Genomic DNA, 19,186 nt, shown 5'->3' on the forward strand with positions numbered 1-19,186 from the left:
GTACAATGATAAAACCATCCCTCCCTCAAGGACCTTACATTTGAACAATTAATAGTCTTTTCACTCTGGTTCCAAAAAGAAAATGAGACAGCACAGGTGAATTAATTTAGTATGGAATTGGAAGGGCCAGGTAGGTAGTGCAATGGATAGTGCCAGGCCTGGAGTCAGGAAGAGCTGAGTTCAAATCCAGCCTCAGGCACTTACTATCTGGGTGACCCTGAGAAAGTCATTAAACTCTATTTGCCTCAGTTTCCTCATCTGGAAAATGAGCTGGAGAAGGAAATGGCAAACCAGTCTAGCATTTCTGCTGAAAAACCCAACCAGGGTCACAAAGAGCCAGATATGACTGAAAAATGAGAGGGATAGGGTAACAGCAGTAACAACAAAACAGAATTGGAAGAGAAGTTGATCATTTAGTCAGTCAGTAAACATTCATTAAGTGACAATCAGTAGAAGTGTAGAATGGAATTAACAGGTACAGTGACCAAGATGTGAGTGGAACATTCTGGAAACACATAACAGATTAATGAATAGGATATGGTTTCAGTAAACTGAGCACTAGCAAAGTGTGCCTCAGGAAAGGGAATTCTCATGGTCTTTCAAGCTAGCAATGTCTAGCCTACCCATAGCCCTTTGGAGAAATGCCAGGAGCTTTCTTGAAACACAACAAATACTGGGTGACTTCCTCCAGCTCTCTTGACATTACAGTGGGAAACTGGGGCTGGCCCTTTGGCGGTAGCCTTTTCTCTCATTATATGACTGACCCATCTTTTTTTTTAATTTTCTGGTCCTGTGTATTTCTTATGGCATCCTTTATTCTCCCACATGCTTCATCAGTGGTACTATCATGTAATCTTCCCTGCCCATTCTAGGCCCTGGGAAAATCCATAGCAGTAATTTTTTCCCTGCAGGGTCTAGTAGATTAAAGCCAAGAGAAAACATGAATGACTGAACAGAAACACAAGGCCTTCCCCCTCCAGCAGCAGTGGAGAGAGTATGCCAGCATGTGTGACCTGTAAACAATTTCAGAAGCTGAGGGGGGGTGGGGTGTTGAAGAAAGCAGGAGGAATAAAGATAAGATAAAACATAAATTAGGGGATGATATACTCTCCCTGCTAAACAAACCTTGAATTATTCAGCATTCTGAGATCTCAGAGTGCTATATTAATAACATACCTAAGGGAATCTTCTCATCTGGGGCAGAGGGGAGACATTTCTTCCTGGAAGGGGGAAGTTTTGAAGATTACATTAGATTAACACAACCCAGGAATCTTGACATTCATACTAGAAAAGGGAAGACCCTTTTCTATATATAATAGGGCCTGATTACAGAAAGCATGGTAAAGTGCCCCATTCTATGGAGTACCTGCTGTTTCCCAGCCCTACCCTGGTCTGTCTAAAAAGAAGCCATCTCTGTTTAGGCAGAAGGAATCTGCAAGCCTGGTGGTATTTAGAGGCATGGGTTTTCCAAGAAAGGGTAAGGCTGTCATAAAGAGCTAATATTTTTTATTCAATTTATATAATTGTATTCATTGCAATTCAATTCAACATTCATGTTTTAAAGTGTTGGCTATGTGCCAGGAATGTACTGTGTGGTATCATGGAAAGAATGGACTTTGGAGACACAGGATGTGGGTTCAAATCTTGTCTCTGACATTTACTCTCTGCCTGTTCTTGGGCAGACATAGCTTTTCTGAGTCTCAGTTTTCTCTTCTGAAAAAGGAGAAAGATTAACTTGAATATCCTATGAGATTTTATCTAGTTCTTTTTTTTTTTTTTTAAAGCAATTGGGGTTATGTAACTTGCTCAAGGTTACACGGCCAGTTATTTCTGGGTGTGGTGCTAAGTATCTGAGCCTGGATTTGATCCAGGTCATCCCAACACTGGAGCCGGTGCTCTTATTCTCTGAGCCACCTGGCCACCCCTAAGCAATTGGGGTTAAGTAACTTGCTCAAGGTTACACGGTCAGGTGTTTCTGGGTGGATGCTAAGTGTTGGAGCCCAGATTTGATATCCAGGTAATCCTGACACTGGATCCAGTGTTCTTACTCGCTGTGCTACCTGGCCACCCCTTCATCTAGTTCTTTTTAAAAAATCTCCTTTTTTGCAGGGGGGAAGGCAAGGCAATTAGGGTTAAATGACTTACCCAAGGTCAACAGCTAGTAAGTGTGTCAAGTGTCTGCGGCCGAATTTGAGCTCAAGTCCTCCTGATTCCAGGGCTGGTGCTCTATTCGCTGCACCACTTAGCTGCCCCCATTCCATCTATTTCTAAAGCTAAGTTAGATGATCCATATGGTGAAGTCACTGGGTCAGATGCCCATTGAAGTCTCTTTCAGTTTAAGATCTATAATCCTGTGCGGGGTGCTAGTTGCTAGTGAAATAAGGACAGAACACAACACACCAATCCTCAATCCTCAGGGAGCTTACATTCTACTGGCAACAAAGCAGTTACCCAGGTAAATAGATATAAAAGAGAAAAACACTCTTGGGGAGAGAGGAGCATTGACAGCATGATAGGAGGGCAGTGATCAGAAGTAGTTCTGTAGAAGAGTTTGCATTTGAGCTTAACATAGAATGAAATGAAGTCTGGGATTCCAGGAGGCAGAGGTGGGGAGTGAGAGCATTCCAGGCTTGGAGGACATACCCTGTGCAAATGCATGGAGGTGAGAGATGTCATGTCAGGTATGGAGAACATGAAATAGACTCTTTTGGAAGGAATGTAGGGTAAGTGAGGGACAGTAGTGAAATCAGGCAGACAAAACTCATAGCATGTCTAGATTCTCAAGATAGATTTGTGGCAGAGTAGACACAAACCATAGAAATGTATACATAACTTGCCTTCCATCTGAGATGTTTCTCCAGATTTTCTGCATATATGACTTGTATCTACATAGCTGTTTGCATGTTGAGTCTTCCATTGGATTGTGCACTCTGTTAGGGCAAGGTTTGTTTCTGTCTTTTTAAAAAAAAAATCCTTATTACTTAGTTCAGTGCTTGGCACATAGTAGGAACTTAATAAATGTTTCTTGGAAGATGTAGGGTTTTAGCTGGGACTTGAAGGAAACCAGGAAGGAGAAATTAGGAGGAAGAGCATTGCAGGGGAGACAGCCAGAGAAAGTGCCCAGGGTTGGGACATGGAGTGTCTCATTTGAGGAACAACCAAGAGGCCAGTGTTGCTGGGTCACAAAGTATATGGAGTATACCCTATATGGAATAGGGCATAAGATGAGTGGAAAGGGAATGATAGGAAGGGGGTCAGTTATGAAGAGTTTATTAAACTAAACAGAAGATTTTACAATTGATCCTGGATGTGATCAGGAGTTTGCTGAGTAGCACGGTGCCATGGATGGACTTTTGCTTTTGGACAATGGATTTGAGAGTTAAGTGGTTGATGGATGGAGTGGGGAGAGATCTGAGGGAGGCAGACCCACCAGCAGACTATTTTAATAGTTCAGGTGTCAGGTGATGAGGGCCTGCACCAGGTTGTTGATAGAGGAGAGAGGAGGGCACCCAGGAGAGAGGTTACAGAGGTAAAATAGACAGGACTTGGTTACAGATTACATACAGGGCAAGAGATACAGGCCCATTCCCCAGGTGTCCTGATCTGTATCTTGCCACTGGACCCAGATGGCTCAGGAGGAGAGAATGAGGCTGGTGACACTGCACAGCCCTCTTTACTTAAATCTAATTCACTTGCAAGTTATAGCATCACCTTCCTGATGGGCATGAGATATTGAGGCATTGAGGTTGACATCCAGGTTGTAAGCCCACGTCTGGGATGATGGTGGTGCTTTTGACAGTAACAGGGAAGGTAGGAAAAGGGGAGAATTGGAGACGAAAGATAATGAGTTTGGCTTTGGATCTGTTGTATTTTAGATGTTAATGAGATATCAAGTTTGAGACATCTGATAGATTCCAATCCATTCAATGAGACACTAAAAGTTTTTTCTTCACCCACTGGGAGACTAAAGATTTTATTCTCCATCCAAGAGGAGACCAAAGGCTTTTTTCTTCTCATTTTGTGTATTCATAAACTGTTAGAGAAGGAAGAAACCTTGGAGAGCTGGTCTAACCTTTTAATTTTGTAAAGGAGAACTCTCCAAAGCACAGAATCATGGCATTTCACAGAAGGAAGGGACCTCAGATTTTTCCTTTAGGGAAAAATCTTTCTATCAGTGAGAGCTGTATGGTAGTGGAATGGGTTGCTTCCAAAAGCAGTGAGTTTCTTGTTCCACCCTCTCATGCCATACAGAACAAAGCTGATGGCTCTTCCATATGATATTCCTTCAGATATTGAGACCCAGAGAGTGGGAGTAACTGGCCAATATCCTTTTGCAAGTAGGAGAGTTGGAACCCTGTCTTCTGAATTCCAGTCTAGTCTTCTACCATACTGCCTATAAGTTCCTCTACATTTTTTTAAGCAATCAGGTTAAGTAACTTGCTCAAGGTTACACAGCCAGTTATTTCTGGGTGTGGTGCTAAGTATCTGAGCCCGGATTTGATCCCCAGGTCATCCCGACACTGGAGTCGGTACTCTTACTCGCTGAGCCACCTGGCTGCCCCTTCCTCTACATTCTTTAGAGGGTCATTGAATACTGACTTTCAACTTCACAATAATAACCTTGATAATCCAATTTGCAAACTCCAGAAACAAGATTCACCAATTTCACCCTATATACCTTTTATCAATCAACAACTATGTGCAAGACACTGTTTTACAAGCTGAGGATGAAGCATTTTTTCTCCTTATGGCACAAAGAAAGGGCATGGATAGAGTGAAAATAGAGCATGTGCAGAATGCTATAAAGTAATTTCAGGAATGAGAAAGTACTCCAGTAAACCTTAGAAGCGTAGGAACAGAGGGGAGAGAGTACAAAAGACTAGTGATATCTATTGTTGCTGCACAAAAGAAGAGTAAGGCAAAAGGGAAGAAGCATTTATTAAATACCTACTGTATGCCAGGCACTGGGCTAATTAAGCACATTACAAATATTATTTCATTTGATCTCACAATAACCCTGGTAGGCTGGTGCTGTTATTACTCCCATTTTACAGTTGAGGAAACTGAGGCAGAGAGAGATTAAGTTACTTAGTGTCATAAGATCATAGTTTTAGAGCTGGGAGGGACCTTAAAGGTTATCTAGGTCAACCCTTGCAAATAATCAAAGAGAGTAGTGATAAGCCCAGAGTTCCATAGATCATGATGCAGCCAAATCCAATATTCTTTTTTTATTTAACATTTTCCCCAATTACATGTAAAAACAATTTTCACATTCTTTTAAATTTTTTTCCATATTTTTAGTGTCAAATTCTCTCCCCCTTCATTGAGAATATTCTTTCTACTATACAATACTACCTGAGGGTGGTATCATTCCCATTCTACAGATGAGAAAACAGAGACTCCAAGATGTTAGAAGCACATGGCCACACAATTAGAATTTCCTTACTCCTGGAAAAGACAAAAGGTGTATTTTAGTAACCTTTAGGGGACAGAGATTTACAAGGCTTCAATTTATGAGGAGATAGGATTTTGAAAGTCTCTGAGCCAAAGGCCTCTGGAGGTGAGCGAAGAAAAGAAAGTACTAGGAAGCGTTATTTCACATTAAGGAAAACTTGTATTCTACCAAAAGCAAGCTCATTGCCTCGAGGAAGGATTTTTAGGTGCACTCCAAAGGCTTTAATAAGATGTTAAGGGTCCAAGGGGACCATGTAATTTAATGGAGTTTGAATGATTTGTGGAAGCTGGGGAAATGTGGAGCTGAACCGCTGTGTCTTACTAACCGAGTAAGAGCCGTGAATCTGAAGAGGAAATGAATGTCATTTATAACAACCTTGACTTAAAAAGGGCCACCTCAAGTTGGCCTCAATTACTGCCATCAGGTGCTTGCTAAAAATGGACACTCTTCCTCTCTCTCCCCTGAGCACTGGGATGAGGAAACCTCAAAAGAACCTTGTTGCTTTGGCCAGACATTCAGTTCTGTTCTGGAAATGTTTTGTGCCCTTCATGGGCTGGGCAAGTTGTGTTAGACGCTGAGGGTGCAAAGAAAGAAGTGAAACAGGTCTTGCCCTCAAGCGCCCTCCTTTCTGCTTGGGAAAACAACACTGAGTTCCATTCAGCAAGGAGGCATATTTGAGTGCCTGTTATGTGTTAGATATGGTAGCAAGTGTTGGGGACCCAAACATAAACTCACCTCAGATGCTGATTAGTCATGTAAGCTGGACAAGTCACTTAATCTCTATTTGCCTTAGTTTCTTCAACTGTGAAATGGGAATCATACCAGTACCTCTCTCAGGGTTGTTGTGAGGATCCAATGAGATAAGATTTGGAAATCTCTTAGCACATAGTAGGTGCTTGATAAACATTTATTCCCTTACCCTTCTCTTCTTGACTCAAGAAGCTTATATTTACTGGGGCAGGGAGTGTGCACCCATGTATGCAGGTAAGTAAATATTAAAAATATATTCAAAGGAATATACCAAGAACATAGCAAAAGTACTTTTGAGAATGCTACTAACTAGGACATGGGGAAAAACACTAATATAATGGTGGTATCTGATGTAAGCAGCTGGGTGATGCAGTGGATAGAACTCTGGCCCTGGAGTCAGGAGAATCTGAGTTCAAATATGACCTCAGACATTTACTAGCTGGGTGACCTTGGGCAAATCACTCAACCCTGTTTGCCTCAGTTTCCTCATCTGTAAAATGAGAAGGAAATGGAAAACCACTCCAGTATCTCTGCCAAGAAAAGCCCAAAAAGGGGGTCACAAAGAGTCAGATATGACTGAAATGACTCAATACCACCAGATCTATGTTTTAAGTGAAATTAGGGATTTTAAGGAGGGAAAATGAGGAAGGAGGGCATTCAAACTTGGAATACTCTTTGTGAAAAAGAATACATTACATCTCTGTGCTTAGAAGTAAGTTAGAGCTGGAGTTTAACTTGCCCAGGGCCACATGGCTAGGAGTAAGCACTTGAGGCAGAATCTGAATTCAGTTCTTACTGGCTCCTCATCCAGCACTTTATCCACTGTGCCAAACCACCCAGAAGAATGGTGGGATGAGCTCGGAGAATGACAAGTAATTCATGTTGATTGAGTCATAGGACAGGGATGAGGACAAGGTGTGATAGAAATAAGTTTGGATTGGAAGTCAGACGTCCTCGGGGCAGCCTTTTCTCCAATGCTACCTAGATAACTTTTGGGAAGGTGTTTCTCTTCTGTAAAATGAGATAGCCTTACTGGTCCCTTCCAGTTCTAGACATGTCATTGCTTCCTACATTGGGAGGAGACTAATGTGACCGAAGGCTACAATGTCTAGAACCAGATTATGGAAGGTTTTGAGTGCTCATAGGACCAGAGACTCCTCACTCTCTCTCATCCCCCTCTATCCCATCTGCTTCCAAAGCCTGTTGATTTTGCCTTTGCAGTATGTCTTGTCTGTGTCCCCTTCTCTCCTGTGACATGGCCCCCATCCTGGTGCAGGGCTTCATCACCTCATGCTTAGACTATTAAAATAGCTGCTGGTGGTTCTGCCTGCTTCTATTCTCTCTTCACCCAAGTCCAGCCTCCACCTAGAAGTCAAATTGATCTTCCTAAAATACAGGTTTGATCATGTTACCATCCTACCCATAAAGCTTCAGTGGCTGGCTCCATATGACCTCCAGGATCAAATATGGAGTCTTTTGTTTGGCTTTTAATGCCCTTCATAACCTGTCCCACTTCACCTTTCCAGCCTTCCTAACCCTTACTCCCCACCCTATCGAATCCAGTGACACTGGCCTCTATTCTGTTCTTGCCTGAGACACTCTCTCTCCCATCTGGCTGCCTTTTCTCTGGCTGTCCCCCATGCCTGGAATTCTCTCCCTCCTCTGCTCTGCCTTCTGGTCTCCTTGACCTCCATCAGGGCTCAGCTAAAAAATAATCTGCCTTCTACAAGTAGCCTTTCCTGATTCCCCCTCCTTGGTTTATTACTCCTTGCCTGCCCTCCATGGTTTATTAGTAATTAGTCCTGCCCTATAGTTTGTTTGCATGCTGTCTCCCCATTGGATTAGGGGATCCTTGAGGACAGGGGATGTCTTTTGCTTTTCTTTGTTTTACCAGTCCTTAGTACTGTGCCTGGCATATAAAAGGTGCTTAATAAATGCTTGTTTATTTGACTTGTTTCTTTTAGCATTTTTATCCTTCCTTTGATCTAGTCCCTCCTTTTTAAAATATTTGTGATACTTCTATATTTGGCGCATTCTTACAGTAGAAGGGAAGTTTCTTGAGGATGATCTCTAGTTTTTGTCTCTATCTCCCTAGAGACTAGAGCCTTGCCTTAGGTATGCTTCTGGGACTTCTCTAGTGTGGGGAACCCTCAGTCTGGAACTCGGGGTGGTGGTGCTGTGTGTAGAGAGAAGGAAATGTGTGTGAGAGATGTGGGGACAGCAGATGTTGGGTCATCATAGGTTAACATTGTCATAGGGGATAGGACCAACCAGATTATGTCCCCATGGGGCCCTGGTAGAAGGAAGGGGCCAAGAATAAGAGTCCACAGAGTTTTCTGTTGGCCTGAGTTGGAAGAAGATGGCCTCAGAATGAGAAATACCTGTCTGAAAACAGAACTTTGGAAAGATCATTTTTTTATCCAACATATAACTGGAAGGATTAATGAAGGTGTAAGGAGAGAGGGGATTGATTGCTTTCTTATAGAAATAATGAATTCATTTTTGCCATTTCCAAGAATATTGTGGACAATTTTTTCTTCAAGGGACAGGGACTTTATAAAGCATCTTCTCTGCCTCATCTCAAACCCCTGTTAAAACCGAGAAAACCCAATTTTCACTCTCTCTATGCTATTGCCCACCTAGGAATAACAAAATAATATAATTTTAGAGTTGGAAATGTCCTCAGAGGCTGGGTAGAGCAACCCATATGTTAAAAAAGAAACCCAAGATAGCGTACCAGGTGGGTTGTTTTATTAAAACTCTACAATGCATGAGGAACCTCCTTCTTCCCAAGGTATCCCAGTCCACTTATGGGCAGCTTGAATAGCCAGGAACTTGTTCTTTGCATCAAGTCTAAATCTGCCATTCTGCCCCTTTCTTCTTTTGCTTCCTGTTCTGCCCACTGAGGTCAAACAGAAAGATTCTAATCTCTACCCTGTCTGTCAGCTGTTCAAACAAATGGAGACCACTGCCATCTCCTCCCTGGAGCCTTCTCTGCTTTAAGCTAAACATCCCTGATTCCTTTAACTCATCTGACTATAGTATAGATGCAAAGTCACCCACCATTTGGATTGCTTTCCCTTTTAAACTTTCTACTATTTCTTTAGAAATACTGAACCCAGAAATGAATGAATATAATAGTTTAGATGAAGCCTGACTAGGGCAAAGAGAAGTGGCATTATTGCTTAGTTTTGGAAGCTATGGTCTTCTTAACTAAGGCCATGGCTGCTTGAGAATTTTTGGCTGACATATCCAGGGGGATGTAGCAGCAAGCACCATAGTATCCCCAGGATGGTGGCTAGCACAGGTTCTTAGATCTTCTTTTCTAAAGAAAAGCAACTCAAAAATGGGTTAACTATCTTACTTAAATCAAACATGTATCATTTACCTAGTTCAGGGGAAATAGTCAGCACCCTGAACTTGAGAGAAAACAAATAGAAGTTATAAGCAGACAAAAAATGCAGACAGAGAAACATACCAAAAGACAGGGCTTCCAGCTGTCTGACCATTACATCTATACCTAGTTAGTTATCAGAAACAGAAGCACCAACACCTGGGTTTTCAAAGCTGGGGGCGGGGCTGCCCAAAGTGTCATCTGGCCAAATCACAAAATCACACAACTCTTCCCATGAATGAACCCCAAAGCAAAACCTTACATCAGGATATATGTACATATATATGTATATATATATATGTGTGTGTGTGTGTATGTGTATATACATATACATATGTGTATATATGTATGTGTATATATACATATATGTATATATGTGTGTATACATATATATATATCTTTCTCCAAGGTCAGAAAACATCACAACCCTTGTAACCCACTGCCCAATCACAAAATAACAAGGGGTGTGTGATCCTGAAAAACAAGCCAGCCATCACAGACTCCGTGTGAACACGTTCAACCTATTGGGGGCAGAGTATATTTTCAAATCAGGGAAGGTCCACCAGTTCATTTAAGCCTATCTAGGGGCCAAGGGGCAGGGAAGATCTTCATATTACCATTACCATTACAGGGGGCTCATATTGAGATTGTAGGCTTCCTAAAACTTCCTGCATCTTTTTTTTTTAAGATCTTGAGGTATTTTTCATCAATGTCTCCCCATCCTTTATATATACTCCTTAAATCATTTTCTTGAGCCTAAGTGTAATATATTTGCATTTATTTCAATTACATCTTATTTATTTAAGCCCAACTTTCTAGTTGATGGAGGTATTTTCTGGATCTCCAATTATTCATATACAGTATGTTAGCTGTTTGCTTGTGAATGAATGAATGCACCATTTATTAAGTACTTATTTACAAAACACTGTGCTGAATACTGAGTACAAAGAGAAATGTAAGACCATCCCTGATCTCTAGGGCTGACATTCTTATGGGGGGATACCTTCAACTCCCATGGAAATACACCATCATCCTTGGGGTGCAAGACAAAGCATTTGATCATGCCTCTTCTTTGGCAATTTCCTTTGCTGATATCCTGTTGGTTTCTGAGGTTGAACCTATTTGGCAAGGTCAAGAATTTTGGCCTCAAGACCTTTCTCTTCTCATTCTATAGTAGTTGTGGTGGTAGCATCCATAGGAACAATCAAGTCATTCACAGATGGTATAAGTAAACCCGGTAGGTCTTTTTCTACATCATTGATAAGAAAACTAAGCAGTCAAAGGCCAAGCAGAGATCTCTGGGGCACTCCGCTAGAGACCTCTTGCCAAGGTGATATTGCCTTAATGTGTACTTACCTTTTTCACAATCAATCTAATGAAATTATTGTCTAACCTAGATATGTTCATCTTTCTTTTCCCCCCATGAGAATAGCATGAGATGCCATATCAAATGCATTGCTAAAATTCTTGTAAATCATATTTATATGTGGCTCCACCCCCCCCCCCCCAATTCCTGGAACTCTCTTCCTTCTTACCTTTACCTCTTTCCTTCAGGTTACAGCTAAAATCTCACCTTATACAGGAAGGTTTTCTTGGTTCTCTTTAATGTTAGTGCCTTCTCTCTGAGACTACATCCATTTTATCCCTCTTAGAGCATGGACTCCTTAGCCCTCTTTTGCCTTTCTTTGAATACCCAACACTTAGCACATTGCCTCGCACATAATAAGGATAGAAATATAGTAAACCAAATCTAATCATAGAATGTTCAACTTGGGAAGGGATGACAGAGATCATATGGTTTAAACTTCCTTACTTTGCACATGGGGAAGCCGATTCCCAGGAAAGTTACCCAAGGTTACACATACCTAGTTAGTGACTGATGTGGATAGGGGAGAAATAGTTAAACAATATGGCTAGTTAAACAAAATAGAGCTTGTGGTCATAGTGGACTACAAGCTTCATAGAGGAATCCATAGTGAGCTGTGGTACTCAAGGAACTTAATGTAATCTCAAGGGAAATTAGACATGCATGGTATCCTAAGTAGGCAGTTAGTTGTCTTGCTGGGACATCTGCTGTGACCAGACTGCTTTCGTGTTCATTTCTGGTTGCCCTGTCGGAGGAAATATATTGATAAGCTACACTGTCCAGGAAAGGGTAAACAGCATAGTCGAGTTCAGGTAGTATGAGGATGAGTGAAGGGAGTTGAGAATAGTTAACTTGAAGCAGTAGGCAAGCCTGAAGAAAAGACATAGTGGGAGACACAAGTACCTTCGTAATGTGAAAGAGGGACTAGATGTATTCTCCTTGTCCTTAGATGGTAGAACCAGGAGCCATGGGTACTCTACATCCTCTGTGATCTAGTGATACTGACTTCTGTGCTGTTCCTCCCACTAGACACTCAATCTCCCAACTCCAAGGATTTTCATTGGCTGTCATCCATACCTGAAACTCTTTTCTTCCTCGTCTCTACCTCTTTAGGTTCTCTGGCTTCCTTTAAATCTCAGCTAAACTCCTACCTCCAACAAGAAGTACTTATGTACAAACCTTTCCCAACTCTCTTGCTTCTAGAGCTTTTCTTGATTTTTCCCTGTTTATCCTATATTTAGCTTATTCATGCCTTGTTGCTTGTATATTGCTTCCCCTGTTAGAATGTGAGCTCCTTAAAGGCAGGAACTGTCTTTTGACTTTCTTGTATTTTTAGCTCTTTGCATAGTAGTAGGTGCTTAAAATTGCTTGTGGACTTGAATTGAAAAGAGACAAATTCAGCTGATTTCAGGGAAACATTTCTTAATGGTGAGAGCTGGGCAGAAGGGCAATGGGCCACTTTGAGAAGTAATGGACCCCTTCCCTTATTGCTTCCCATGGAGGTCTTCTAGTAAAGACCAGAGGATGACCACTCAGCAGGTCAGTTGTGATGGAGATTCTTGTTCAAGTAGTAGTTTAGGATAGTCTGTATGACCTCTAAGATTCTTTGATTAGAATATCAGAGGTCATACAAATGTCTAAGGTCTCCAGACCGCTACATCTTCTGAGATAGAGAGGAGTGAAGGGTAGCAAAGCAGAATGGATGGCATATGGGTTGTGTGGGCCCAATCTTTTCATGCTTTCTTTCAAATGCATGTCAGCTATGTGATTTATAACAATACTTGATTGGGGGAAAATGATCACTCTTGGATCCATGTTAAATTACATAACAGTGCATCAGCTTACATAATGGAGCTTGCTTAATGCTTTGATGGTGTATGGATCTAAGAAGTGCCTTTCCCAGCTTTTTTGTTGCTAACTTTGTCATAAAACAATTTAAAGCAATACCATTCAGTTTTATAATGATTCTCCCATAACTAGTATTTCAAAGAGCATATAAAAGAGAAGAGCATTATAAACACTTAAAAAAAAACAAGAAAAAAAGAAAATCTTGTTTGAACACCATCAAAAACAAGTGATTCTCTGCCCCTTCCCCACCCTGACACTAGAAATTCTCATCATCTCAAGAAATGAAGTGTTTGGAGTACAAGAATTTCCTAGCATGGGGGCCTAATGAGTGAAACCAGGACCACCTGGTGTTTAAAACCTGATTTCCAGGAAAGAATAAAAGCCAGATAAGTGGACATTGGAGTTTATCCTGCAGTATGAGCAGAAAATGAATTGGGATATGGGAAGAAAGGGTTTGGGCCAAATGATATCTTCACTCCACTAATGGGAATAGTATTATTTTCAAAGGCATCAACCCCCTGCTAAAGGCTGATTCTGCCCCTTTTAGAATTCTCTGACAATGGTTTAGGAATAAGAAGGGCCAAGAAGAGAATAATGGTAACAGATCGCCAGAATTCTGTCCCCTTGGAACTGAGCAATGGCCAACTTTGGGGGATGGGAGGTGGGGTGGGGTTGCTCAGCATGTGAGAATGATTCTGATGTAATATTCAGGGGAGATGGAAAGCAGAGACAGGGCTGGCTATCATGGAATTATGGGAAATAGGTACATGGTGCCAGAGAGAGTGTCAATGTCTTTAGTTATTTCTGAGTCCGCTGGATTGCAGGGCAGTCCATCGTTCTGTGCCACCTGATCTTTCCTTCTGCCCACTGTAGGGTCTTTTGAGTTGGATCCAATGTTGATGATGGGAAGCATGGATTCTAGGATAAAAGATTTTCAATTGAAAATGAGTTTAATGGTCACCTCGTCATATTCTGTCATTTAACATATGGAGAAACTGAGGATGAGATGGCAAGTGACTTTCTTGATCTCATAGAGAAGATAGAATGAAGATTCCAACTGAGATCCTCTGGGTTCCCATCTAGTACTCTATTCATTGCATCTGAAGGATTTTTTAATTTCCATTTTTTCAGCTTTCACAGAAGTTTTCTTTTCTCCTCCAGGGATGTACTCTGAGGAACTACCTAACAGAGTCGTTTGTGTGTACGTGCATGTTTGTATGTGCATGTGTGCGTGTGTGTGTCTTTATGATCTAGCAATGATTTATGATTTTCTCGGGAGAGGGGAATGAATGGGAAATCTGTGTCACAGCAGACATATGTCAGAGGCATGACCTGAACAGGCCTTCCTGAATCTAAGGCTGGCTATCTTATCATTGTAACACTCTACTTCCTGTACTTAATAAAATTTGTCAATGATGATGATTTGAATTGAATTGACATGAAGGGAGGACATAGTTGATAGTCTGCTTCCCCAGATGATATTAATCTCACCAAGCCTTTTCTCTCCCTTTTTGTGTTGGATAAAAATCTGTCTCCTGAATATTGCAAAATGTGAGCCTACAAAGAAAGCCAAATTTTATGTACAAATAAGTATGAGTGACAGATTGAATTTGTTCAATTTCAGCTTCTGATGTTTGATAGCTATATGACACTGGACAAGTCACTTAACTCTGAGAATCACTTTCCTCATCTGTAAAATGGGAACAATTATAACAACAACTACCTCTCAGGGTTTTGGGGAGGATCAAATGAGACTGTAGCTGTAAAGTACCTTGGACCCTTTAAAACATTATGTAAATATGATCAATTTATCATTATCATTATTGTTATTGTTAATGGAAGAATTGGAATTGGGATCCTCATTAATGAATTTTCTGTGTAATCTCAGGATGATCATATGTGATTCAGAATAACTAAATTACTAAAGTCTTATGGAAAAAAAGAATAACAAATAACTAGGTTAATAGTAGGAGCTTACAAATAATTAATTGATCAATTAATTAACATGGTTTTTAGTTAGAGCTTTACAAGACTATATTTTCTTTAAAAAAAGAAAATTATTAACACATCGTATTTCGACATGACCCTACCTAATAAACACCCAAACTCTATGAAAAGATCTTTCCTAAAAACAGTTTATCCATGTTTTTTTTTCTTTTTGTTTTGTTTTTGTTTTTTTGCCTTTTGGAGGGCAGTTGGGGTTAAGTAACTTGCCCAAGGTTACACGGTGTTAAATGTCTGAGGCCGGAACCAAACTCGGGTCCTCCTGACTCCAGGGCTGGTGCTTTACTCACTGTGCCACCTAGCCACCCCTAGCTTATCCATTGTTAACAAAAAGGAAGGAGGTATTCTTTCAGCTTAACTGCACAGTAACAATACTGTCCATGGTAATTGAGTACAATTTTTTTTTGTCTCTCAATGTTAATTTTACTTACATCATTTTATTATTGTTGTTGTTGTATATATTGCCCTACCTGGCTCTGCTTTCCTTTCTCTGCATCAGTTCATACAAATCTCCCAGGTTTCTTTGAATTCTTCATATTCGTCATTTCTTGAAACAGTGTAATATTCTATTACGTTCATATAACCACAGTTTGTTCAGCCATCCCCTAATGATTGGTCCCATATTTTCTTTCTACCTTTTTATTAGTATAAATAATGTTATTATTGAGTATTTCTGTATCTAAGGATCTTTTTTATGCTTTCAGTAACTTAAAATCACTTTCTACTATTCCTCCTATAAGAAGATCATGCTCATATGACTACTTAACTCATATTTTCCCATGATACTAATTTTCAGGCCAACTCGAGACAGTGATGATGATGAGGATGATGAAAAGAAAGGAAGAGGCTGCACCCTTCAGTACCAGCATGCCATGGTGCGTGTGCTGACACAATTTGTGGCCGAGTCATTGGATTTAGGAGGCCAGCTGACCTATATGTTGGGCTCTGATTGGCAGTTTGACATCACCGATCTAGTGGCAGATTTCATGAAGGTGGAAGAACCAAGAATTGCCACTTTACAAGATGGCAGGACACTGGTTGGTCGTGAGCAGGGAATAACAACAGTGCAGGTATAAGAAACAAATAAATGTGTGCACATACATAGTCAGAGAATGATGAATTAAGTAATTCAAATTCACAGATGTAAATGGTTTGAAATTCTTAGAAATTCACTGTTATTTAAGACACTTTAATCAAGGTTCAAAGCAGTAGTGGAAAGAAAAAAAAATGACTCTTGAAATTCTTGTCCATGGACAATGAATGGAATTTTGTGCCAGCTTCCCCCCCATAATAGCTAGTATTTATATGTCTTACTATGTGCCAGGAATTGTGCTAAGTGCTTTACAATTATTATCTCATTTAATCCTCATGGAAGGAAGGTGTTATTCTTACCTCCATTTTAAATATGGGGAAACTGAGGCAAAAAGGGTTAAGGGACTTGTACACAACTAGTAAGTATCTGAGGCCAGATTGGAACTCAGGTCTTCCTGACACTCTATCCATTGAGCCATCTAACACATAGTGGATGCTTAATACATGTTTATCAAATGAAGGTTTCTGTTTGAATATTCACCTGCAATGGGCATATCCACCTGACTTCTACCACATTATTATGCTACCCTTTCTCTGCTTATTATTATTGACTGAAAATTATGAATTTCATGAAGATAGCAATACTTTTTCAAAACTTAGCTATATTTAGGTGTGAACTGGGCAAGACATATTTAAATTAAGAAAGGAAAACCCCATTCATTCAACCTAAAACAAATTCTTTATATTCAATACAGTGAGTGAGAATGACTTCCATTATTATCACTTAGACCACTCTTTAAGTTTTGCAGAAAGCTGTGCTATCAGAATTGCTTGATCTTGTCTAATGGTTTCCTCCTTGGTTTGTCCTTGGTCCCCCACTGCATCCTGGACCATCTCCAGTTGTCCTCATTCATATCTGGCCACTGGACTCAGATGGCTCCAGAGGAGAAAGTGAAGCTGGTGACTTTGCACAGCTCTTCCTCACTTAAATCCAATTCACTTGTATGTCATGGCATCACTTCCTCGGTCCTCTTCAAGAAGAAGGACAAAGGACAAACATCAGCATAAATAATGATCAGCTAGAGGTTCACTGAGATAGGACTTCTTTAGAGCACAGAACATGAGAATCCAGAATTTCCAAGCTGGAAAGTCCTCAAAGATTATCTTGTCCAACCTGGATTTGAAAACCACCTCCCTCCCCAACAGCCCCCAAAATTGGTTATCTAATCTTTTCTTGAAGATGTTTAGTGAAAACTCTTTTCTTAGATTACCTATTATCCTCTAAATTAATTCTAATTGTGAGGAAAATTGTGAGAAGTAATTTTTGGGTGGGAATAGTAAGTGGTTAGTAATATTTGTTGACTGAGTGACCTGACAGGAAGCCTGGAGTTTCTTTTTTTACAGCTTCCACCTGTTGTGACTTAATGTGCCCTCTCCAGCCAAAGCAGAGTAAGGTGAAATGCATGTAACACTTCAAGTTAGCTCTCATGGTGTCGCCTGAATCCTTTCCAAGTTAAATATCCTCAGTGTCTTGATTTGATCCTCATGTGTTGTGGTCTCAAGGACCTTCACCTTTCTCTGGCCACCATTAGCTTTGCTCTAACAATCTTGTGCCTGCATGGTGTTCCAAGAAGTAGATACAATTAATTTTGTTTCCATTAACAGGCTACTACTTTCCCAGAACTTTGACTAGCAATTAACTTATGATGCCACTGAGTAAAGGGGCCATTTATGGGAAAACATTTTTTCCACTTTCTTTAAGCCCAATTTGAAGACCAGTGTTATAATTGGTAGAGATAAGGATAGGGACTAGAGCTATGATTTGATTGGTATGAGAAACTTTCAAGTTAGGAAACTCTACCAACCTAAGGCAATACCTTCTTTAGAATGTATTGCCTTAAAGCAAGGGTCTTCACCTTTTGTATCCATGGAACCCTTTGGCAGTCTAAGGAAGCCTATGAGACGCTTCCCAGAATAATGGTTTAAATAATTGAAAGAAATGATAAATTTCAGTTAGAAGTTAGCAAAAATAAAGATGCAATTATTGTTCCAAGTTCATGGACGCTCTGAAATCTATTAATGGACCCTGGATTAGAAATTCCTGCTTTAGAGAATTACCTAGAATGCTATGACAGGTTAAATGCTCTAGCCTATGATCATACAAATAGTTTGCCTTAGAGCTGAGACTTAAACACAGGCTGTCCTGACCTTGAAGGTGGTTCTTTTTTAATTTACTTTTTTTTAAATTTTAAAGTAATTTTTTATGTTTATTTTTAGTTTACCACATTCATTTCCACAGTTTTGTTACAAATTTTCTCCCCGTCTTTCTCCTACCCACCACCCCAGAACAGCGATCTCACTGAATATCCCCTCCCCCAATCTGTTCTCTCCTATATCCTCCCCCATTCCCCATCCAAATTTCCAGTAGGGCAAGATGGATCTCCATACCCTAGTGCCTGTATATCATATTTCCCAAAGCGCGTTAAAAATAATAATAATATATATTTTTAAACATTTGATTTTTAAAACTTTGAATTCTAGATTCTTTCCCTTCTTCCCTCATCTCCCAACCTTACTGGGAAGATAAGCAATTCAAAATAAGTTGTACATGTGTAGTTACACAAAAATTTCCATAGTGGATATGTTGCGAAAGACTAACTATATTTCCCTCCATCCTATACTGTTCCCCACTTGTTCTATTTTCTACTTTGACCCTGTAACTTTTTAAAAGTGTGTACTTCTAACTACCATCCCCCCAACCCCCAATCTGCCCTCCCTTCTATCATCTCCACTCTTATCCCCTTCCCTCCTACTTTCCTGTAGGGGAAAATACCCAATTTAGTGTGTATGTTATTACCTCCTTAAGGCAAATTCTATGAGAGTAAGGTTGACCCATTCCCTTTTTCCTTCCTGTTCTTCCCCTCCATTGTAACAGTGTTCCCTTGCTTCTTTTATGAGATAATTTACCCTATTCTATCTTTCCCTGTCTCTTCTCATTATATTCCTCTCTCACATCTTAATTTTATTTTTTAAATATCATCCCTTCCTATTCAATTTATCCTGTGCCCTCTGTCTGTGTATACCTATACACATGTATACACATACTCATATATGTATTCATGCACACATAGACCCTCCTATATAGACATATATATGTATGTTTACATATATATATATATATATATATATATATATATATATATACATACACATTTTTATTCCCTTCAACTATCCTCATTCCGAGGAAAGTTTCATAAGTTACAATTATCATTTTTCCATGCAGGAATGTAAATAGTTCAAATTTGATAAGTTCCTTATGATTTTTTTTCCCTGTTTA

At 40.1% G+C, this 19,186-nt stretch overlaps 1 protein-coding gene across 1 annotated transcript in view; it reads left to right on the forward strand.

Moving 5' to 3' along the window:
* Nucleotides 1-19,186, forward strand: part of LOC138157799 (transmembrane protein 132B-like) — a 137,820-nt gene that overhangs the window by 104,886 nt on the left and 13,748 nt on the right. The window contains exon 3 of the mRNA XM_069083641.1: nucleotides 15,614-15,887. Coding sequence (XP_068939742.1) covers nucleotides 15,614-15,887 — 274 coding nt within the window. The remainder of the gene's footprint in view (nucleotides 1-15,613; nucleotides 15,888-19,186) is intronic.

Source organism: Petaurus breviceps, unplaced genomic scaffold, assembly GCF_028583685.1.
Source record: "Petaurus breviceps papuanus isolate PSGF00001 unplaced genomic scaffold, PetGlider_PUasm1.0 101, whole genome shotgun sequence".
NCBI lineage: Eukaryota > Metazoa > Chordata > Mammalia > Diprotodontia > Petauridae > Petaurus > Petaurus breviceps.